The sequence below is a fragment of the Vulpes lagopus genome, chromosome 10 (genome assembly GCF_018345385.1).
Source record: "Vulpes lagopus strain Blue_001 chromosome 10, ASM1834538v1, whole genome shotgun sequence".
In the NCBI taxonomy this organism is placed as follows: domain Eukaryota; kingdom Metazoa; phylum Chordata; class Mammalia; order Carnivora; family Canidae; genus Vulpes; species Vulpes lagopus.
Window position 1 is genome coordinate 107,374,129 of NC_054833.1, and position 21,928 is coordinate 107,396,056.

Below are 21,928 nucleotides of genomic sequence, written 5' to 3' on the forward strand. Positions count from 1 at the left end.
CAGGGCGCCTCGGTGCTTCGCCACCGGCCCTGCCCCTCCTGGGAATGCTGCGGGTTTCACCTGCACTAAGTCAGGGCTCCCAGCGCCGGCCCTGCTGGGAACATCTGTGTTTTAATGAAAAGAGCTTAGCACCAGAAGACGCTCGAGACACAGCTCTCCCACCTCGGCTGCCTGACCTTGCCCGAGTTGTTGGGGAGACTCGCTGTCCTCCTGGGGGTGGGGGGGTGATTCTAATGGTTTCTTGCTCCTAATTTCCCTGAAATTAGAAGCATTTCCTGCCTGAAGGACCCCCAAGTAGGAAGGCTGATTCGGGAGGAGGGGAGGGGCTGATGAGGACAGCTCCCCGCTCCCCTCTGACCCAGGCCTTCTCCCCCACCTCCTCTCTTTGCCACCTGCCCCATCTGCAGAATCCCATTTCCAAGCCCACCCACCCACCCTCTGTAGACAACGGGGTCCCGCTTCCCAGCTTGCTCCCACTCCAGGTCTCGCTGGAAGCGGCCCCTGAGCCCCACTCCAACACAAATGCACCTTCTTGCCAGGGGAGCAGTGCCCGTCCCGCCCCCCCGCCCCCCCCAGAGCGGGTGAGGACCACGCCGTCACCGCCCAAGTCGGAGGGTCAGGCACCAGCCGGGTCCCCGGGTCCCCAGGGTGCTGCTGGCAGCCTCGCCTCTTCGGGAGGCTGGGCCTCCAGGCGCTCTGCCCGCCTTCCTGGGAGCCTGCTTCCCCCGCAGGGCTCCCCGCCGTCCCTCGTAGCCCCCCGCATGCGCCTGCGGCCCGGGGGCCCCGGGCCCTCACCCCGTCCGGGGGCGCCCCCGCCCCGCCCCGCCCCGCCCCGCCCCCCCAGACCTGTGCGGCGGGGGCTCCGCCGGCCTCCGCTGCCCACCTGCGCCCCCGGGAGGCCCGGGCGGCGCCCCGCTCGGTGCAGGGCCGGAGGCGGTGCCCGCCAGGTTCTCGCAGCCCGGAAGGCACTCGCCGGGCTCCGCGCCCGCGCCCGCGCCTCGCCTCCGGCACAGGCGGCGCCGGCCACACCCACGTGCCGGTTTCCCACGACTCCGCGGGAAGGGCCGGAACGCGGCGGGGCCCCGGCTCCCGGCCCCGGCTCCCGGCCCCGGCCCCCGGCCCCGGCTCCCGGCTCCCGGCCCCCGGCCCGCTACCTTGGCACGGTGAGCGCGCAGACAAAGGCGCAGCCGCGTCGCCGGCCCCTCCTCCCCGCCGCGGGACCCCCCGCCGCGCCCCCGCCTGGGACGCCCGACCCCGGCGCCCCCGCCCCGCCGGGCACGGACCCCGGGAGCCGCCGCGAGCCGCCGGGAGCCGCCGGGAGCCGCCGCGAGCCGCAGAGGAGCCCTGCCCCGCGAGCCGACGCCCCCTCTCCCCGCCGGCCGGGGCGCCCCGGCTTCAAGGGCACTGGGTGGGGCGCCCCCTAAGGCGCCTCCCCGGGCGACGGGCGGAGGACCCTCAGCCGGGGACGCCGCCGCCAGCCCTCGCCCGAAACTTTGCGGGCCGCGGGCGCGCAGCCTCCGCAGCTGACAGGTGTGGCCCCTGGAGCCCCGCACGCGGCGGGACGCGAACTTGCGCGCGGGGCGGGGGCTGCGGCCGCCCCCAGCCGGCCGGGGGCGAGGCCGGGCCGCACACCCGCAGGGCCCTGCGCCCGCACTGGGGCCGACAGGTGCGCGCCCCGCCCCGCCCCGCCGGCCGCCCCCTAATGCGCTCACAGAACACGCCGCGAGGCAGGAAGGGAGGAGAGGCTGCGGGAAGAAAGGGAGGACGGGTCGGCGGGGAGGGGGCCGCAGCCTCGGCGGCCCGGACCGGGGACCGCGCAGCCCCGCGCAGCCCCGCGCAGCCCCGCGCAGCCCCCCGCCCGCCGCGACGCGCGGCCCCCGGGAGCCCCGCAGCCCGCAGCCCGCAGCCCGCAGCCCCGCAGCCCCCGCGCGGCGCGCCCCTGGCCGTGGCCGGCTGGCCGGGCCCGCGCTCACCGTGCCGCCGCCGCCGCGCTCCGGAGCTCAGCAGGCCCGCGGCCGCCCCATGCCCCTCCTCCCGCGCCGCCGCCGCCGCGCCCCGCGCCCCGCGCCCCGCCGCGCCCCGACTGGCGAGCGCCGGCCCCGCCGAGCCGCCTTAAGTAGCGGGCGCGCCCCCGCGGGGAGGCGCCCTCCTCGGCCCCAGGGCCCGGGAAGTTGGGAAGAGCGGGCGGGCCCCCGCCCCCGAGGGCCGCCAGGAGCACCCCGGCTGGCGGGTCGGGGGGAGCCGCACGCGGCGGGCGCTCGGCGGACGGGGCGGCCGCGTGCACGCGGCTCCGGTGCGGGCCCTGCGCCGGCAGGTGGGGCTCGGCCGGCCGCCGCCGGGGGACGCCGCGGTGCTCCCGCAGAGCCCGAAGCGGCCCTAACTTTCGGGGTGACCCCGGGGCTTCCGGAGCGGTTGACTCGCCGTCCCCCCCCGCGCCCGGCTTTCAGACCCCGAAATCTACTCACTCTGCAAACCGGCCGCGGCGGTGGGAAGCTCCCCCAGACTGCGGCACGCCGAGGGCTGTTCGCTGTAGAGGGTGCTCCCTAACACCGAGACAGCAGACCTTCCTGCCGGCAAAAAAAAATAAAAAATAAAAAGCGCAGAAGAGTATAATTGTCAAATACAAAAAGACTGTTCAAAGAAGGTGTTAACAATTGTGACAGGCTTAGCTTTGGATTCCGCAGTGGGGCGCTGATGACTTTAAGGGTTTGCAAAAGCTCCAAATGGTTTTGCAGGAACCTTGGAAGTTCCGGTGTCTTAAAGCCAAAACCCATTCCTCCTCCCCCTTTTTTTACACCTTCCCCCCCCCCCCCCCCGACATCCATAACCTCCTTCTGAATTCCCAACTGACCTTATAGCCAGTGGTTTCCAGGTCCCTAAAAAGCTGGTGCTGGACTTGGATGGGGTCCAAGGGAAAGGTGGGGAGTTGTTAGCAGAGGAAGTTAGAACCAGTTGAATTGGAACCCGATTTCTAAATCTGGGAAAACCTTGAAGAGATATAATTAAAGACTAGTAAAAAATGAATTTACATGTCCTCCGAACACACCTGAGGTAATTTCCATCACTTCTTCCCAAGCTGCAACAAATTTATAGGAACTCGAGTTGCCTCCCAGAAATCTTAGGGGCTCTGGGACTTGCCGGGCCAGCCTCAGTCACTCTAGGCCACAGAGTTCACTGCTGGGTCCCCCAGGCAAACAAAGACCCCGGGGAAAGACACTACTCCACCCATTCCCACCTTGCATTACAGAAATCAAATCATTTCACACGTTGCCTTGAGAAAAATCATCACTGATATGCTGCACGGTTTAAGTATTCTTTTTTGTGTGTTTTTTAATGCATTTTTAAAAGATTTTATTTATTTATTCAGGAGAGACACAGAGAGAGGAGAGGCTCCACTCAGGGAGCCTGATGTGGGACTCAATCCCAGGACCCCAGGATCACGCCCTGAGCCAAAGGCAGACACTCAACCGCTGAGCTGCCCAGGCGTCCTTTCTTTTGTGTGTGTTTTTAAAAACCAGCATTGGCTCTACAATGAGAATATGTTTTGAACTTGAGGCCCTAAGAAGAGCTAATAATGCTCAGGTGGAGAGAGAAGTCTTTGGTTGAGAGGAATGCTTCGGAGTCAGTTCTGACACCAGCTGTGTGGCACTAACCTCATAGTCAGTCTTCCTCCCAGAAATGGGACTGAGTATTTGACAGGGTTGTTACAAGAATTGAAGAGACTGGCTGAGAGCAGGTGCTCAGTGAAAGTTAGCTCCAGTCATCCTCAACCAGAGAAGGGCATCTGTTTGCCAGTGTTCTGGATTCTACAAGCTCATTCCTCCAGGATGCGATGCTCAGTGACCGGAAATTCAAGATCAGTGTCAATGAAGAATGCCTTGTCTCAAAACCATTATGGACTGACTCCCTTAGAGCCCTGGGCCATCTCCTCCACATCCAGGGGCATCTTTACAGAGCCTGGAGTTGCCCGACACTGGAGGAGCTATCCGATCCTACCTCCTACCCGAATTTGCAATCTGCAACATTTTAGATCAGGGAAAACAAGCAGGGGCCAAATGGGGACAAAAATGAGTGAATCAGCCTGGTGGGAGTGAACGTCCCATTTAAAGATGTCCCTGTAAGAATGGCACAGGTGCTGTGTTGTCAAGATAAATCAGAAATCCAGATTTTTTTTAAAAGATTTATTTATTTATTTATTTAATTTTATTTATTTGAGAGACAGTGCAAGTGCTCAGGGGCATGGGGAGGGGCAGAGGGAAGGGGAGAAAGCAGACTCCCCACTGAGCAGGGAGCTGGACAATGAGGAGCTTGGTCCCAGGACCCGGGGATCATGACCTGGAGCCGAAGTCAAGTCATACACTTAACCAACTGAGCCGCCCAGGTGCCCCAGAAATCCAGATTTTTATATGAAATCTCCTAATTTTTAAGTATTGGCAACTAATTCAAATATTGAAAAAACGAAATAAAGAACAGTCTACAGGCCAGGCAAAATGTGTCTGTGAGTCATACACGGCCAACCGGCTGCCCGTAAGTGACGTGTTTAGAAGCTGAAGGATGGAGCAGCCTGTTTGGGAAGATCCCGTGTGCCCTCGACACACCAGCAGCATGACTTCTCTGGGAGCAAGTTTTCCCGGGGCCGTTCTAGGATCGTCTCATGCCTAGTTAGTTTCTAAGGCTTCAGCTTTGTCCCGTGGGCTTATCGCCTACCCCACTCAGCTGGCTCCAGGGAGTTCTGTAGCTGGTGGGCCAGTCAATTAAAAACTCCGAAATGAACAGCGGGCCTCGATGCAACGTCATGAGAACAGTAAACTCTCTGCCCATACCAATTGGGTCGGCCCCCTGACGGCTTCCCCCAGAAGCCAATTCTCTTTTTCTGATCTGCAGGGCCAGTGCCCCTGTGTTATCAGGCAGCAAGGAGAGTCCTTACCTTTGTAGGGAGCCCGTGCCAGGGAGGATTTGCCTGTAATTAACATCCAGTTTGCGGTGCCCTGTTTGCATTCATCTCTTCAAGGGGAGGAGGGAAGGAGAATCTTTAAGGGGCTGATACAATAAAGCTCACGTTTATCTCTGCTTACCACTGGGGATTTAAGAATAGGACTAATCCCATACCCACTTAAAAATGTGAATTCAGATGTTGCTGAATTGGCTCTTACATGGGTTCCGGAGGATAAGCCTCCCTATTCCTGCTCAGTAGTAGAAAATTCACGCGTGCTGCGTTTCAACATTCATTTAACAGATGCTGAAGACCAGCTCTGAGAAGGGGATGATGCTTTGGCACCAAGAAGTCTCAGGCTGGTCCCTGCCACCTGGACAGTTATCCATTTTGAAGACCGATACACTTGAAAAGTTGTCACCATTCAAGGCACTTTATAATTAGATGCTGAGGCGGAGGTGGCAGCCATCGGTTGCTGGGCATCATGACTGCCCTCAGACCTCTGGTGAAGCCCAAGATCGCTAAAAAGAGGACCAAGAAGTTCATCCGGCACAATCAGACCGATATGTCAAAATTAAGCGCAACTGGCGGAAACCCAGAGGCATTGACAATAGGGTACGCAGAAGATTCAAGGGCCAGATCTTGATGCCCACATTGGTTACGGGAGCAACAAGAAAACAAAGCACATGCTGTCTAGTGGCTTCCGGAAGTTCCTGGTCCACAACCAAGGAGCTTGAAGTGCTGCTGATGTGCAACAAATCTTATTGTGCAGAGATTGCTCACAATGTATCCTCCAAGAACCCAAAGCCATTGTGGAAAGAGCAGCCCAGCTGGCCATCAGAGTCACTAATCCCAATGCCAGGCTGCGTAGTGAAGAAAATGAATAGACAGCTTATGTGCATGTCATATTTGTGTTAATAAAACCATAAAACTACAAAAACAATTAGATGCTGACGAGAGAATCCAACTAGAAGAGTTTGAGGATTTTAGGAAAGAGAGCTCTGTGAGCTGGAATGGGCTGAGCATAATTTCATGGAGAACTTAGGCTAAGTAGAAAGACAAGAACATTCTAGGTGGGAAGAAGAGCTTAAGAACAAGAGCAGGTCAGGATGCCTGGGTGGCTCAGTCAGTTGAGTGCCCGACTCTTGGTTTCGGCTCAGGTCCTGATCTCCCCGGCATTGTGAGATCAAGCCCCACACAGAGAACCCAAAATTGGGCTCTGTGCTCAGAGAGGAGTTTGCTTGAGATTCTCTCTCTGCCCCTCCCTGAACTAATACACACACATACACTCTCTCTCTCTCAAATAAATAAATCTTTAAAATGAAAGACAAAACAAAACCAAGAGTAGGTAGAGGAGTGGATGAGGTGTGTTTGAAGGATGACGAAGAGAGGCCCGGATGAAACTAGAAACTTACAGTGACAGGGTGGGTGGCTGGCTCTGTCGGTGGAGCATGTGACTCTTGATCTCTGTGCCAAGTGGGTGGACCCCCAAGTTGGGTGTAGGGATCACTTAAAAAAACTAAAATCTTAAAAAATATTTACACTGCAGCACTTCCAACGGTACCTGCTATAAGGAGCACCTGACAAGGGACACCTGGGTGGCTCAGCTGTGAGCGTCTGCCTTTGGCTCAGGTCTGGATCCTGGGGGTCGTAGGATTGAATCCCACATGGGAGTCCCCCAGGGGCGTCTGCAGTCCCCCAGGGGCAAAGTGGCGCGGGGCATGGGGTGGGGGGGGGGGTCGTGCCCCCATGGTTGGCGCTGCCCTGGCCTCAGGAAGTGGAGCCGAGGGCAGGTGGTGTCACTAGCTTGGGCACAAGTGAGGGTCCAAGCGGAGGAACAATCAAGAGAAGGGCGTCTGCGGCCTGGAGGGTTGAGAGGGTCATTCTCCAACTTTGGAGGGTCTGGGGTCCCTGCAGCTGACGGTTCCACAAAGATTTCGCCTTCCTGCGATTTTCAGACCTGTGAAGCGCGCCCACACCCTGCAGCAGGGGAGGCAGGCACTCCACCTCCCTGGGCTGGGGCTGGAAGCCCCGACCCCCTGCCGCCTGGCCTGGCCCCCTGGTGAGTGCGCCCCCCACGCCGACCTCCCGCTGCAGTGCTCCCCTGCAGCAGCAACAGCAAGGGGCCGGCAGCCAGGCCACCCCCAGGCTCCGTCCCAGCAACTTCTCTGGGCTGACCACAACCCAAAGCTCTTGAAGCTAATCAAGGTGAATTTAAACTGGCCTCCACCGAATAGCAGGTTATGTCCCCCAGCTGACTAAACGGGGCGTCCTCCTCAAGGCAGCTTCATCTGCAACCGGTTAATACATAATTCAAAGTGGAAACCGTGTGCCTTGGCTACAGCCAGGCGGCTACCAGCCGACAAAGTTACCTTTCATGGCTTGCCCCTTTTACGCCAAGTACTCTGTAATCAGTACCCTTCCTAGGTGCTATGTTTGAAGAAGCAGGTGTAAGGACTCTTCTGTCCTGCAGTTACAATGGGGGATTTTAACTCCAGCCTCTCTCTCTCTCTCTCTCACTCACTCTCCCTCTCTCTCTCTCTCACTCTCTCTCCCTCTCCCTCCTGGGATGGGAAAATCGTTTTCATTTCAAATTAAGGGGCCTCTGCTCTGCTGGCGGCAGAGCAGTCAGCCCCGACCAAGGGGCCAGGTTCTTTTATGCTGGCTTGAAGGTCAGGATTAGGAGGGCACACCAGAACGATAACCGAATATCAAACCAGATCTGGAGATGCTTTCCTTGGAATCCTGAGCAGCAAAAGCTCTTCCCAGCCATTTTCCCTTTCTCTCCCTCTTTTGGGTGAATGCAGAAAAAAAAAAAAATCCAAAAGATGATTTTCAACCATAATCTCCTTCTTGTTAGGATATTGTACAGCTACTAGAATTTATGTTCATGAAAAGAACATAGGAATATGCCCAAATGCTTATCGTGCAAGGTTAAGTAAAAAAAAGGCAGGATACAAAATTGTTTTGTATGAATGAATACATTTACATTCTTGTCTTCTTTTAAGTCCTATAAATTAAAAGGCAAGAGGGAAGTTCACCCAGATATTAGGATCAGGTTTGTCTGGGTAGTGGAACAATAGATTTTTCTCTCTTTGCTTTTTTCTCGGTAGTCTCCAAATTTTATATTAATAAGTATAATAATTTGGTAACAAAAATGTATTTTTAAATGATATAAATCCTGAATTTATAGAATTTCCTTCTAAGCTGGGGCTAGGTGGGGGTACAGTCTATACCATACATGAGTTCAGGTGAAAAGGGTTTGGAAACCCTTTACAAAGAAAGCAGTAAAGGGGCATCTGGCAGGCTCAGCCAGTAGCACATATTTATTTGAGAGCAAGCGGGGAGCACAAGCCCATGAGCAGGGGGAGGGACTGAGGGAAGGGCAGAGGGAGAAGCAGACTCCCCGCTGAGCAGAGAGCCTGATGTGGGGCTCCATTCCAGGACCCTAGGATCATGATCTGAGCCGAAGGTGGACCTTAGCCAACTGAGCCACCCAGGCACCCCTCCCTCTTTTTAAAAAAAATTTTTTTTATTTATTTATGATAGTCACACACACAGAGAGAGAGAGAGAAAGAGAGAGGCAGAGACACAGGCAGAGGGAGAAGCAGGCTCCATGCACCGGTAGCCCGACGTGGGATTCGATCCCGGGTCTCCAGGATCGTGCCCTGGGCCAAAGGCAGGCGCTAAACCACTGCACCACCCAGGGATCCTCCCTCCCTAACTCTTGATCTTGGTGTTGTGAGTTCGAGCCCCACATTGGGTGTGAAAAAAAAAGCACTCAAGTAGGGAAGGCCAGGATACAGATAGGATTAGTGGTAGTCAAAACTTGAGTAATTTTCTTTGTTTAAATCCTTCTCACTGATCCTTTGAGAGAATTTAGCAGAGAAGGAGGGAGTATGCATAGTTGTGCTAGCTCATCCAGCACCTTTGAGTGAAAGAAGTCCTCCTTCTGGCAACATAGCCCTTGGCACATCCCAGCTGGTGTCAGCTCCCATACATGCCCTCATCCAGGACCATGGGGATCCTGGGTAAGGGAGGGAGGTGCACATATTGAGCATTCTGAGAGAATGCTTTTACTGAAAAAAAAAAAAAAAAGTATATCCAAGAATGACAATGTCAGCACCATCGCATGGAGGCTGGAGGAAGCCCCAGGGAGGGGTTCTCCTCTGGGTATTGTAAACTGCCCCTCAAGCAAGTACCCACCTGCCTATCTACACCCACATGTGCACATAATTCACTGTACCCAAAGTGGACACATGCATTCTTGCTCATTGGACAAGCACACATCTGCTTTCTGGACTTTAGTAGAACACAATCCCAGTCTACCATCCTAGTGTCCCAGCTGCTGTATCAGCAGGAGGGGAACAGATCGCTTAAGGTAACCTTGTTCCAAATTCATTTGGCTCTTGTTACAATAACATCAACAACGTCAATGTATTTAAATGTGCTGGCACTTCTGCTTTATGTCCTCTTTCTTTTTTAAATTAAATTTATTATTTTTTTAATGTCCTTTTTTTTTTTTTAAAGACTTTATTTATTTATTCATGAGAGACACACAGAGAGAGGCAGAGACACAGGCAGAGGGAGAAGCAGGTTCCATGCAGGGAGCCTGATGTGGGACTTGATCCCGGGACTCCAGGATCACACCCTGGGCCAAAGGCAGCCGCTCAAGCACTGAACCACCCAGGTGTCCCCTCTTTCTTGATGAAATACATCATTAGTCACTGTCACAGAGGAAGCCCAAAGCTGGATCCTCCATAAAAGCAATTAGAGAAGAGCCAAGAGTGGGGGCAGTATGCATCAATTCCTTTGTGGGGAAGGACTTTCCCCCATGAAGTATGGCCTACTATCAGATTTTTTTTTTTTTTTTTTTGCTAAGAACCCTCCCTAAACACACACACACACACACACACACACACACACACTCTTCTCACTGGGTAAACTAATGCAGTAGTGGTTTTGGCATCTGGCTGCTGCACATTAGACTTTTAAAACCTTGGAGCTTTTTAAAAAACACTAATGCCTGGACCCTATCCCAGATCAATTAAAATCACTGGGGGTGAGCCCCAGGCTCAATTTTTTTTTTTTTAATTCCCTAGGTGATTCTATTATATATCCAAGGTTGAGAACAGATCCTAAGGATTCTCCTCAGCTGAGATTTGCAAGTGCATTTCTGGCACCAGGACAGCGGAGAGCCAGCCAATCCTGGAGATGAGCTCCAGGATATAGAAGTGTCTTCCATTTTCTTCTGCCACACCTGTTTGAATGAACTGATCTTAAAAAATGAACAATGAGCTAATGAGCTAATAAGCCAGAAGTAAAAAAGGAAAAGGAGAAAGGGCACTGATTTGAACTGGAAATTAAGAGGGAGAGCCAGGGAGAAACACAGAGGAGAACAGGACCAGATGGGCAGGATCAGTCCCCACATCTCTGCAATATACCTGGAATTGGATTGACAGTTTTTTTGTTGGCAAAGGTACTGCTTGCCTTTTCTAGGAGAACTGGGGGTAGGGGAAACTAGCCAGCCCTTGTCAGTGGAAGGACAGAGCTGCCAAAACCTGACTTGGATTAGCTTTCAGTTTATAAACAAAAGAATTTCTGCATTTTGGGGGCTTTTCCTACCACAAGGGTAGGTTAGGGTAACAGGTCCGAGCTGCTCTCTTTTGGTGGTGCATGGAGTCCCCATGACCATCTCTCTCCCTTGGTCTTGGCCTTGGTCACGGAGAAATACCCATGTGGTTGATGCAAGAGCCTCCAACTCTGATGCTCAAAGTTTTGGGGGGAAGTTTGGGCTGGGGAGGGGAACTCAGCCCACCCCACCCCCAGCTCTCTGAAGCATCAGCACTACCATTCTTTCAGTGAAGACAGCCTAATTTCAAGTTGGCCCTTCCCTAGGATTAATACGGTCACCATAGGATTTGAAGTTTTGAAAGTGGTGCGTAGTCTGATAAAGGTGTGTATTGTACGTTGGGGTGGGAGAGGACAGAGAGGTTTGTTCAAGTTCTAGAGACTCTGGAAGTGTGGAGCAGGTGGTTTTGTTCTCCGCAGTGCCAGGCTACCTTGACGTGTGATGACCAGGACTGCACATCAGAAAAGCCCCACCCAGGCACTGTTCTGAGCAGGCTTCAGCTCCAAGGCAGACAGCGAAGATTAAATCTTACATCATTTAATAAACTACTTAAAGGCCCCGCCGCTTTTCCCGGTTCCCCAGCAGAGAGGGCGCTCCTGCAGCTCGGAAGCTCCCTGCAAACTGCCCTCTGCTGACACCCACTGCTCTCACCCGCAGCTGCTCTGGGGTGGAGGATGGTGCTGGCTCACTGGCTAAGCCTCAGAACTAGTGAAGAGAGGAACAAGTTTCTCTGCCCTTGTGCACTCACATCTCCTCTTCTTCTGTCTCTTTTCGTTTGCAAAACCTTTCATCTCTGGACCTTATTTTTCCCTTCTGCAAAAGAGGGCTGTTAATTCCAGTCTCGTTTTTCTCTCAAGGGATGGTATGGGATAGAGCTATCAATGAATAATAGCAAGAAATATAGGTGCAATAGATAACCGTTTAAAATGTCCATAGTGATCATTCTGAAAATGAAATCTGAGAACCAGAACCCTGCTTCCAGGAGATGAAAGGGTAAAAAAACCAAACCAAAACAACAGCCAATCTTCAAAGGGGACATTTCCTGGCTCTGATTGGATTGTACGGGAAGACTTTCTACATTTTCTGTGTTGCACACACTCACAACATGGCTCTCTGCCTCCTCTGCTCCCAGGAAGGCAGTCTTGGGTGTCATCCCCAGAGTGAAGAACAAGCCTTTAAATAAGCGATTTATGAAAGCTGTTAAGGTGTAAGAGCAGGAGGGCCGGCGAGTTTTAGCAGATCTCATCTCTAGCTGTTGGGCAGACAACGAGGTTAAACACAAGACATCAAACAAGTTCTGGTGTCTGAGGCTGGGTTTTGGTGTCTGAGGACACTACTTGGAGGGAATCAGGGTTGACCTTAACTTGACATAGGTGGTCCACTTAAAACAAGCAGGGACCACTTTCCTGGCCTCACTTATATTAAGAACACCCTTCCCCCACCTTCTCACTATTTGGAAATACACTATTAGGTAGCAAAGCAAAGCACAGCGGTTACAAGTCTAGTTTTGGGAGCCAGACTGCCTGGGTCCAAATACTGGTTTAGCTACTTATCACAGGTATGTAACCTGCAACAAATAATTAGCCTCTTGGGCGCCTCACTTTTCTCATCTATAAAACAGGGATAATAATAATAATACCTACCTCACAGGCCAAGTGGGAGGATGTACTGGATGTATGGACCTCAAACACACAGGAGAGTCAATAAGCTCTTTATAGTGTTAAGTATTGTGTTCAATGATGTAGAGCTACAGCATCATTGACTCTGGGTGTTATAAGATGAACTTGATACTTTGAGGGGCCATCAGGCTCTATATCCTGAGTCTGGTTTGGGAACCATGGTCCTTATCCTGGGGACACTCCAAACCCCTTGAGAGGGTATACCCTAATACCCAGGGCACAGTCTCAGAACTGAGAGTCTGATAAAAATTGTTTTTGTCTTTTAGTAGGTTGTACACCCAACCTCTAGAACGAGAGGCATGTGCTTTACTGGCTGAGCCAGCCAGGTGTCCCTGGTAAGAATCCTTTCTGGTAGACCTGCTCGGGCTCAGGATTTCTCTTCAGGATGAGTACTAATAAGCTGGTGAGTGTACTTCCAAAGTATGTTATTGCACTCCCATTGATGGTTTTGGTATATGGAGAACTCCAGCCCCTGGAGATTGCCCAGTCCTTGAATTATTTTGAGAGAAAGGTGTCAACACATTTTGCTGGTGAAGGCTGAACCTCTATTTCATGGGTATTGAAGCAATGTCAACTGAGGGTAGGGGGATGTAGATCAGCACACACTTTTTGGTGGACATTTTGATACTAACGCTTAAAAATGTTCATAGCTGGGTGGCTGGCTGGCTCAGTCAACAGAGCATGTGATTCTTGATCTTGGGGTTGTGAGTTCAAGCCCCACATTAAGTTTAGGGATTACTTAAAAACAACATCTTAAAAAAAAGTAAAAATGTTCAAAACACCGTGATCCAATATTTAGACCTCTTGGGACCTATCCTATAGAAACACTTCAGTATGCATAGAGTTATGTTGAGAATCCCCAAAGAACCACTGGAAATTATAAACAACTCAATGGACCATCAAGAAACAAATGCTTAAACCAGCTGTAGCTCACCTATACCACAGAAGGCATGGCCCATTGCAAAGGAGAGGGAGCTGTGAGCACGAACAGGAGAGTGTCTCCGAGATATATAATTAAGAAAAAAATATGTGGGACACTATTTATGGTTCAATCCTATTTGGATTTTTGGAAGCAGTAATGCATGTATGTATTCATTTGAGAAAAGTGTGAAGGTAAGAAAGATCTGAAGGGGCATACACAAAAATGCCAATGATAATCCTGGGGTAGGAGTGGAGGTGAAATTGTGGGTATTTTTCTTTTTTTGTTACATATGCGTTAAATTTTGTAAGAGTTTATGTGACATATGTAGTCAGAACACACACACACACACACACACACAAGCAGCCAGGTAGCCTTACTTGAGGGCTCTATCACTGCTCAGCATCCTCAGAGGTGGCACAGGGCAAGCACAGGGGTAGTGGCAGGTGTCCCTCAGCGTGTCAGCAGAAATCAAACTCTATCTTCATGGGACACACATGCTGAGGCTCACCTGGATATATGAACCCCTGAGTTTTCTTCCCAAACTGTGCTCTATACTCATTTGGGGGGGTGGCGGGAGAGAGGGTATATGGTATTTAACAGATGTTCAAGAGTCTGCCTGAGATCCAGGAGACTTGGGGCCACGTCCCACCAAAGGAAGATAACAATAGCTCGCCTCCCTGTACTACCAGGTTGTTGGGAGAATCAGACAAGGTTGTGGATGCAGAAATGACTTTCCAAACAAAAGGGAACACAGAGCAACTGATCTCCCTATTCTCTGCCCAGCAGGGATGACAGAGGTTTGTGGGCAGTGAGGACAGTCCCTGAGCCCTCCTGGCGGTACAGAGCTCCTGAGGCAGTAGGGAGAACTGATGAGAGGGACAAAGTGGATGACCCTTCAAGTAAGTAGGCACGGCTGCTTCCAGGGCTGACGGTGGGGGGTCTGCACTCCCTCCTCCTCTCTTGCCAGCAGGCAGCCGTGAGCCCTGCCAGCAGGGAAGAGTGCCACAGCAGGTTCCCTAGAAGACGGCTCCCCAGCCCCCAGCAGCATCTCAGTTCTAAGCTGAGTGGTGCATGCAAGGCAGACGTGCACAGTGCAGTGAGCCAGCTGCATGTGACTGCAGAATGTCTGTGGCTGCAGAACTTGCTGGAGGACACAGCCAGACTCTCACAGGTCAGGCCTGGTCAGGAAACAGCGGTCACGGCTCCCAGCCTACCTGGCACTCAGCTCCCCTTGCCCACCCTCTCCCTGACCATGGACATTCTGGCTGAGAGTCTGGATTTCTGTGCAGAGAAACTACAGAAGCCAATCTGGTTTTGTACAGGTCAGATGAATCATCCTCCAACTTATTCCTTCCAACTGATCCGCTTTCAGATGTCTTAGCCATCCATCCACCACAGCAAAGCGCCCTGTGAATCACAGGCAGGTGGCAGGCAAGGCTCTGGTTGCTCACCGCTCACAGACAGGGGGTGGGGGTCGGGGGTTCATGAGGGCAGATCAACACATTTGTTTCCCAGAGAAGGGGTTGTGGAAGAAATGGGGCTTCTCCCTTCATCCTGACCAAGAGAAAGAAAACTGGGTACAGGGACACCTGGGTGGCTCAGAGGTTGAGCATCTGCCTTTGGCTTGGGGTGTGATCCCGGAGTCCCAGAATCGAGGCCCACATCGGGCTCCCTGCATGGAGCCTGCTTCTCCCCCTGCCTGTGTCTCTGCCTCTCTGTGTCTCTCATGAATAAATAAAATCTTTTTAAAAAGACTGTACAAAACCCCTTTGGGCTATATGCATTTCCCATTTTGCAGCATTCATCCATTTGGTCTCAAAGTACTTTACAAAAATAAGCTGAGGGGGGCTTCAGGTAGAAAGAGGTGTATGGCTGCCTGCCTTGCTCGGAGAGGTCCCTGCTCCTCTTGCTCACTCTGCTGTAGCCACACCAGCCTTCTGGCCCGTCCTCAAACCTGCCAGACACGCTCTCAGCTCTGGGCCTGTGCACCTGCCATTCCCTCTGTCCGGAATGCTCTTCCCCCAAATATCTTCATGGTCACTCCCTCATCTTCTTCTGACCTTTACTCAAATATCAACTTCTTGGTGGGGACTTCTCTAAGCAACTGATCTATGCCTACAGCTCCCATCCTCAGTGGCTCTGCATCCACTTTCCTGACTTAATTTTTCTCCATAGCATTTAACTTCACTTGACCTTCTGTCTACTTTACTGTTTATCTTATTTATTGCCCTTCTCCATCCCTTACAATGTAAGCCGCCCCTGAGGGTAGGGGTTCAGTCTACTTTGCTCACTGCTGCGTTCTTTGTGCCTGGTACAGCATCTGTACATTGTAGGTGCTCGATAAATGGCTATCACTGATGCTGTGATTTGCTTTGCTAACCTCCAGCCCCCTGGCTCCTCGGCCCTTATACCTATGGGTGAGCAGAACCACAGGAAAGGTAAAGGAATGGAGGAGAGAGGTGAAGAAAGGAAAGTATTGGGAAGTACGGACACATATGTGTGTGGAGAGATGGTAAGGAGCAAAGTGAAGGTCAGGGGATTTCTGATTAAGTAACAGAGGACTTGTAGAAGGAAGGAACAGAGGACTTGTCCAGGAAGAACCACAGGGCAGAGACTCTAAAGAATGTCCAGGATGTCACCTGAACAAAAACAGTTGATGCTCAGGCAGTAGACCTGGGGTTTGGCTGCAGCCAGGGTTTTGGGCCCCTGCATGTCTCTTGCTATAGGGCTTTCCTCTGTAGGCCAAGATGCTGTAGACAGCTGGCCTGGAAACAGGAGGAAGAAACCAGGGAGGGAAAGAAGGGAGAGAAGGTGGGATAAGGCCAAGTAATGGACCATGTGAATGATCCAGGGGAGTCTTGGTGACAGACTGCTGGGCAATGGAAGGGACCAAAGGTGAGAGGCCACGGGAAGTTCAGTGACAGATAAGGGAGCAGACTGGAAGGGTAACAGAGAGACGGTGGCCTGGAGGAAGGGCAGAGATAGAAGCAAGGACATTGCTATTACAGATTACATGGAACCAGACACACTCATGTGCCCTGGGGACGGAGGCATCACTATTACTCCTGCCACCTGCTTGCCACGTGCCTCTTTCTTTCTTTCTTTCTTTTTTTAAGTTTTGTGTTTTTATTATCCTTAACTTCTTTTAAGTTTACTTATTTTTTTAGTAATCTCTACAGTCAACATGGGGCTCAAACTCATTACCCTGAGATTAAGAGTCATTGCCCCTCTGACTGAGCCAGCCAGGTGCCCTTATCCTGAAGGAGAGAGAGAGAAGCAGAGACACAGGCAGAGGGAGAAGCAGGCTCCATGCAGGGAGCCCAACATGGGACTTGATCCGGGGTCTCCAGGATCAGGCCCTGGTCTGAAGGTGGCGCTAAACCGCTGAGCCACGGGGGGCTGCCCTATCCTGAAGTTCTTAATTCTCATGTTTTTTCCCAAGGATGGATAGAAATTATTATACATATATGTGTATAAATATATAAAAATATACAATAAAATATATATATAAATTTGGAAACTTTTAATATTTTGGTCACATTTAGGAGGATTACATTATAGTGTCTTTCCCTTGAATTTGGTAATAAGGTCAGAAAAAGTTACTCTCTTAAATGGAATCCATCAGAATCAATAAAGAACAGATGCTATTAGCCACTTGCCAAATAATTCAAATTAAGAGGCAATTGGGCAGCCACGGTGGCCCAGCGGTTGCACTGGCTCTTCCCCTCTCTCAAATAAATAAGTAAAATCTTTTTAAAAAGAGAGTGAGCACCAGCAAGGGGAAGGGGCAGAGGGAGAGGGAGAAGCAAACTTCCTGATGAGCAGGGAGCCCTACATGGAGCTTGATCTTAGGACCCTGGGATCATGACTTGAGCTGAAGGCCCAACTGACAGGACCACCCAAGTACCCCAGAGAAAATAGGTTTTGACACTAGAGTTTCTCAGTCTAATCAAGGTGATCCAGTAGGACATATCTTCAGAAGGGGATGTGTTTAATGCAAATGAAGTTGTAAGTTAATCCAATCATTTAATATATCCAATCTGACGATCTGAAGTATATTGTATGGAGTCTGGTTAAAGGAAGGCCAAGAAACAAGAATTTTTAGGGCACATCCAGCTGATTCAAAGGAGATTCTTCTCTGATTTGAAAGCCCTGATCCTGATTTTCTAGACATTTTCATTTGGAGAATGGAAACAAATCATTTTTGGTAGCCAAAAATCATTTTGGTAGCCAGCTACCCTAGCTAAATGATAATGTTTCTTAAAAACATCTAATTGCCTTTGTTCTAAATCTTTGCTTACTAAGCTAACTTGTGATCCATATGTGTCTGTAAGAAGGCCACTTGGAAGGAATGCCCACCACAAAGGTTCTAAGCTAAGAACCACATCTGTAATCTGGCCAGAGACAAACATCCTGTTGTTAATCGGCAAATAGGCATGCTTGTACATAGCTCCTTTGGGTACCTGTGAGTTTTGGGAAATTGTGTTTTGTTGCCCTAGGCCTGGTTACCCCAGAGAGTGGAGACAGAATTCTGTACCTAACCCTGCAATGCTTAGGATTGGTCAAGCAGCTGTGTTAGCCTTGTAAAGGAGTTGACAACAGGGAAGGCTTGTCTGAGGCAGTCAGCCTATTTCTATTTTTTGACCTCTTTCTCTCTCTTTTAGAAGATGTTATTTATTTGAGAGAGAGAGAGAGAACGAGGAGGAGGAGGGGCAGAGAGAGAAGACTGCCCACTGAGCATGGAGCCTGATACAGGGCTCCATCCCAGGACCCTGAGATCATGACCTGAGCCGAAGGCAGATGCTTAACCAACTGAGCCACTGAGGCACCCCTCTGTCTTCTCTTTTAGCTGCAATAAAAATTCAGAGGCCAAACTATAAAGAAAGAGGAGCCCATGGTGCTATATATGATAGTATTTCAATAAACTTAGGTTACCATTATACTACACACTTTTCAGTGCTCATTCCATTAACCCATTGTCTACCATTCCTCCCTAAAGGAGCAGAGAACTCTCTCATCTGAGGTGTTTGTGGCTCTTCTGTCCTATAATCGGGGCGCCTTAATGAAAATAGTAGCAGCAGAGGGAGCTAAGAAAATGACCCAGGAGGACAAACACAGGGCTTACCCTTCATCTCTGGAAGATTCAACCAGCTTGACTCTCTTTTCCAGAGATCAAATCCTCCTCAATGCCACAGCTTTCCATCTCAATAGGAGAAGACCAGATTCAGAGCGTTATTCTTTCTAGCCAAAATGATTTTATTCCATTTTGCATGTTCTGGTAAGTTTGCTTCCCCTTCCTCCCTCCAGATGCATCTCCGTACTCTGATATGCCTCACGAGGCCAAGGATGACCAGCTCTGTCTGCTCATTAGCACAAGGAAGAATCATCTCACCATGGAAGGTATGTGCACATGTGCCACGCAGGAGGGTGGTCAACCTCTTCAGCTCAAGTCACAATAAAAGAACGGTCAATTAGTCAAATTCTACCAGCTGAGTTAAAAAATATACTCCCATCAAGTAGACTTCCTTCTCTAAATGCTACAGGACAGTGAAAAATGTGCAGATAAGTGAGATTTGTCATCTTTTTTCTTCTAATAACATAAGCTTCAGGCTGGACGCAGGATGGCTAAATAGATGCTTTAGGAAGGTCAGCCTGAAGACACAAGTGACCAGAGACCCAAAGCCATCCAGGGTCAGCCATATTGCCAGCACCAAAGAGGCGGTGGGGCCACCTGCTGGAAGGTTTGGGCATCGCTCTGCCTGCTTGGTCCTCTGCCTCCTTGATGGCCTTTGAACCAGGACTATGGCAGGACCACAATCTTTTTCTCCAGCTTCTGTGGTGGGAAGAGGAAATTTCTCATAATCTCATCCAGCTCTTCAAGGGCCAGCTGGGCATGGAGCCTGGCCACGTCATCAGGCTCCAAACGCACCACGTGTTTCAGCAGGTGGTAGAGATCCTTGAGGACATCCCTCAGCACCTGTATGAGAGAGACACTGTCATGATTATGTGTCTGCTGTGCCAAAATTTCTCAGAAAAACCCATCCACCTTCTTCAGCCTGAAAAGTTCTGTGATGAAACTCACAGGCTCCCTGAAGAAGATTCTGAATGACTTTCTCAGATGGAAGGAGGGGTAGCTGTACTGAGATAGACTTTCTTTTGGGTTTCTCATGACCCTTGACACCAAACTATACCAGCCACGGGGGCTGCTACTCCTTTATCCCCAGGCCAAAGTATAGATCCCAGGCCCCTTCCTTCAGTCCCAAAGCATGGCATAGACCTCAGGACCACAGAGAGATCCTAGTGCCAGATAGGGTTACTCCTAGAGCATAATTACCAGCATCTTCCTCTCCAGCTCCCACAGAACGCTCTGTGGACACCCATCTGCGGAAATCTATCTTATTAGGAGACTCAGAGGCTACCTATCTCTTCAGCAAGCATGCCTTTCCCTGCCACTGCTTTAAAAATTTTCCACCCCAGTTCCATCTCCATGCCCTTCCTTAAGTCACTATAATTTTTTTTTCAATTGCAACGTTGCAACAGGAAACAAGGGAAGGCTCTGTAAGATAGAGCCGCACCCATCTTTCACGTCTGATGCTCTCATCTTAGGCTCTGGTATGGAACTGGGAGGGTGCCAAAGCACCTACTCCCAGGAGCTCCTAATTTCCTCTAAAATCCACCTGGCTCTGGAGTTATAACTTTTAGCAGGAAACAGGTTTCAAAAGAACAGGGAAACTCAGAGTAAGAGGTCTCAGGGATCAGCTCGCCAAACTGGAGACTGAAGACACCAGGTTGTAGGGGGTCACGTGACTTATCTGTGGCTTCTTGTGAAATTTCTTCTGGTCTAGGGCTCTTTCGCCTCAAAAACTATTTTTGGATCAGGTACCATATTAGGTATTTTTCATATATTATCCAATTTTTATGCCAGTCATATACTTATTAGCCCCATTTTACAGATGAGAACATAGATCAGAGGGTTATATAACATCCCAAGATTACACAGGGAAAAAATGGGGGAGCCAGATTTTAAACATCCAGAGCCAAAGTCCTTATTTATTTTTAAAAGATTTTATTTATTTATTTATTTCTTCATGAAAGACACAAAGAGAGAGAGGCAGAGACAGGCAGAGGGAGAAGCAGGCGCCATGCAGGGAGCCCAATGTGGGACACAATCCCAGGACTCCAGGATCACGCCCTGGGCCAAAGGCAGGCGCTAAACTGCTGAGCCACCCAGGGATCCCTTATTTATTTTTTTAAAGATCTTTTTTTTTTTTTTTTAAAGATTTTATTTTATTTATTCATGAGAGATAAGAGACAGAGACACAGGCAGAGGCAGAGGGAGAAGCAGGCTCCAGGCAGGGAGCCCAACGTGGGACTCGATCCCGGGACCCCAGCATCACGCCCCGGGCCGAAGGCAGGTGTTCAACTGCTGAGCCATCCAGGCGTCTCTCTTATTTATTTTTATTGAAAATGTAATACAGTACAAAAAAGTACATATTAAAAAAGAAGTCTCGGGGGTGCCTGGGTGCCTTAGTCGGTGAAGGGTCCAACTCTTGATCTTAGCTCAGGTCTTGATTTCAGGGTCATGAGTTCAAGCCCCACACTGGGTGTAAAGCCTACTTAAAAAAAAAGTCTCTCTTCTACTCCAGACTCTTAGTCTCCTTTCTCAGAGGATATCACACTTAATGGTGAGAAATGTTCTATGTGTTTGTAAGCATATACATGTATGTGCCTCCCCCCCACCCTTTTTAAATCCACAGAATTATATTTTATGCTGTTATGTGCCATCATTCCCACTGACTTACTCTATTTTGAAGATCTTTTTTTTTTTAAGATTTTATTTATTTATTCATGATAGAGAGAGAGAGAGAGAGAGGCAGAGAGAGAAGCAGGCTCCATGAGGAGAGCCCGATGCGGGACTTGATCCGGAGCCTCCAGGATCGCGCCCTGGGCCAAAGGCAGGCGCTAAACCGCGGAGCCACCCAGGGATCCCCTATTTTGAAGATCTTTTGTATAATTGGTACACACAGAAATACTTTTTTTAAAAAAATGTTTTATTTGTTTATTCATGAGAGACACACACCGAGAGAGGCAGAGACACAGGCAGAGGAAGAAGCAGGCTCCCTGCAAGGAGCCCGATGTGGGATTCGATCCCAGAACTCCGGGATCACACCCTGAGCGTGAAGGCAGACGCTCAACCGCTGAGCCACCCAGGCATCCCCCAGAAATACTTTTTTAAAAAATTGGCTGCATAGGGCTAATGCCACACAATTTATTTATCTGCCAATGAAATTCATTTAAAAAAAATCTTTTGATATTGCAAATACTGCTGCAATAAACACTCTACTCCCTAAGTCACTGCAGACACAGACAAGTGTATCTACAGGACAAATATCTAGAAATGGAATCGCTGGGTCAAAAGGTAACACACATACAAAATTTTGATAGATGTGGCCAGAGAGTTGAAATAATCTACAATTCAATGTGACACTATATTCTTATCACTGCTACATACGTACTGTAAATTGTTTATCTCTACTTATCCACCAAGTGAAAAACAGCATAGGGATGTTTTAAATTTGCATATTTCTAATAAATACATAAACTATATATTTTTCTCCTAAGTGTAACTGAAATTTACCATACTGATTTGTAAGAGCTCTTTGTATATAAAAAAAAGGTCTATCATTTATAAGTTGCAAATATTATTTGTCATAGTTGGCTTTGTGAAATTTTTTTCCAGTAGAGAAATCTGCATTTTTTTT

General features: G+C 50.2%; 2 protein-coding genes and 1 pseudogene across 4 annotated transcripts in view; 1 reads left to right on the forward strand and 2 right to left on the reverse strand.

The window, feature by feature from the left end:
- HAS3 (hyaluronan synthase 3) overlaps positions 1 to 18,322 on the reverse strand; it is a 28,228-nt gene extending 9,906 nt beyond the window's left edge. Inside the window, exons 1-2 of one of the 2 annotated variants that reach the window (XM_041769892.1) lie at positions 18,292 to 18,322; positions 2,466 to 2,567 (exon numbers count right to left, since the gene is read on the reverse strand). The gene's annotated coding sequence lies outside the window, so the exon portion shown is untranslated. Of the gene's footprint in view, positions 1 to 1,973; positions 2,033 to 2,465; positions 2,568 to 18,291 lie in introns of those variants that run through there. The other variant, XM_041769893.1, reaches the window with a different exon arrangement.
- Positions 4,532 to 6,152, forward strand: LOC121499349 (annotated as a pseudogene).
- The window catches only part of TANGO6 (transport and golgi organization 6 homolog), a 202,862-nt gene continuing 198,074 nt past the window's right edge, over positions 17,141 to 21,928 (reverse strand). The window contains exon 18 of one of the 2 annotated variants that reach the window (XM_041769887.1): positions 17,141 to 19,143. In XM_041769887.1, the coding sequence (XP_041625821.1) occupies positions 18,967 to 19,143 (177 nt within the window). In that variant the 3' untranslated portion in view covers positions 17,141 to 18,966. The remainder of the gene's footprint in view (positions 19,144 to 21,928) is intronic. The other variant, XM_041769888.1, reaches the window with a different exon arrangement.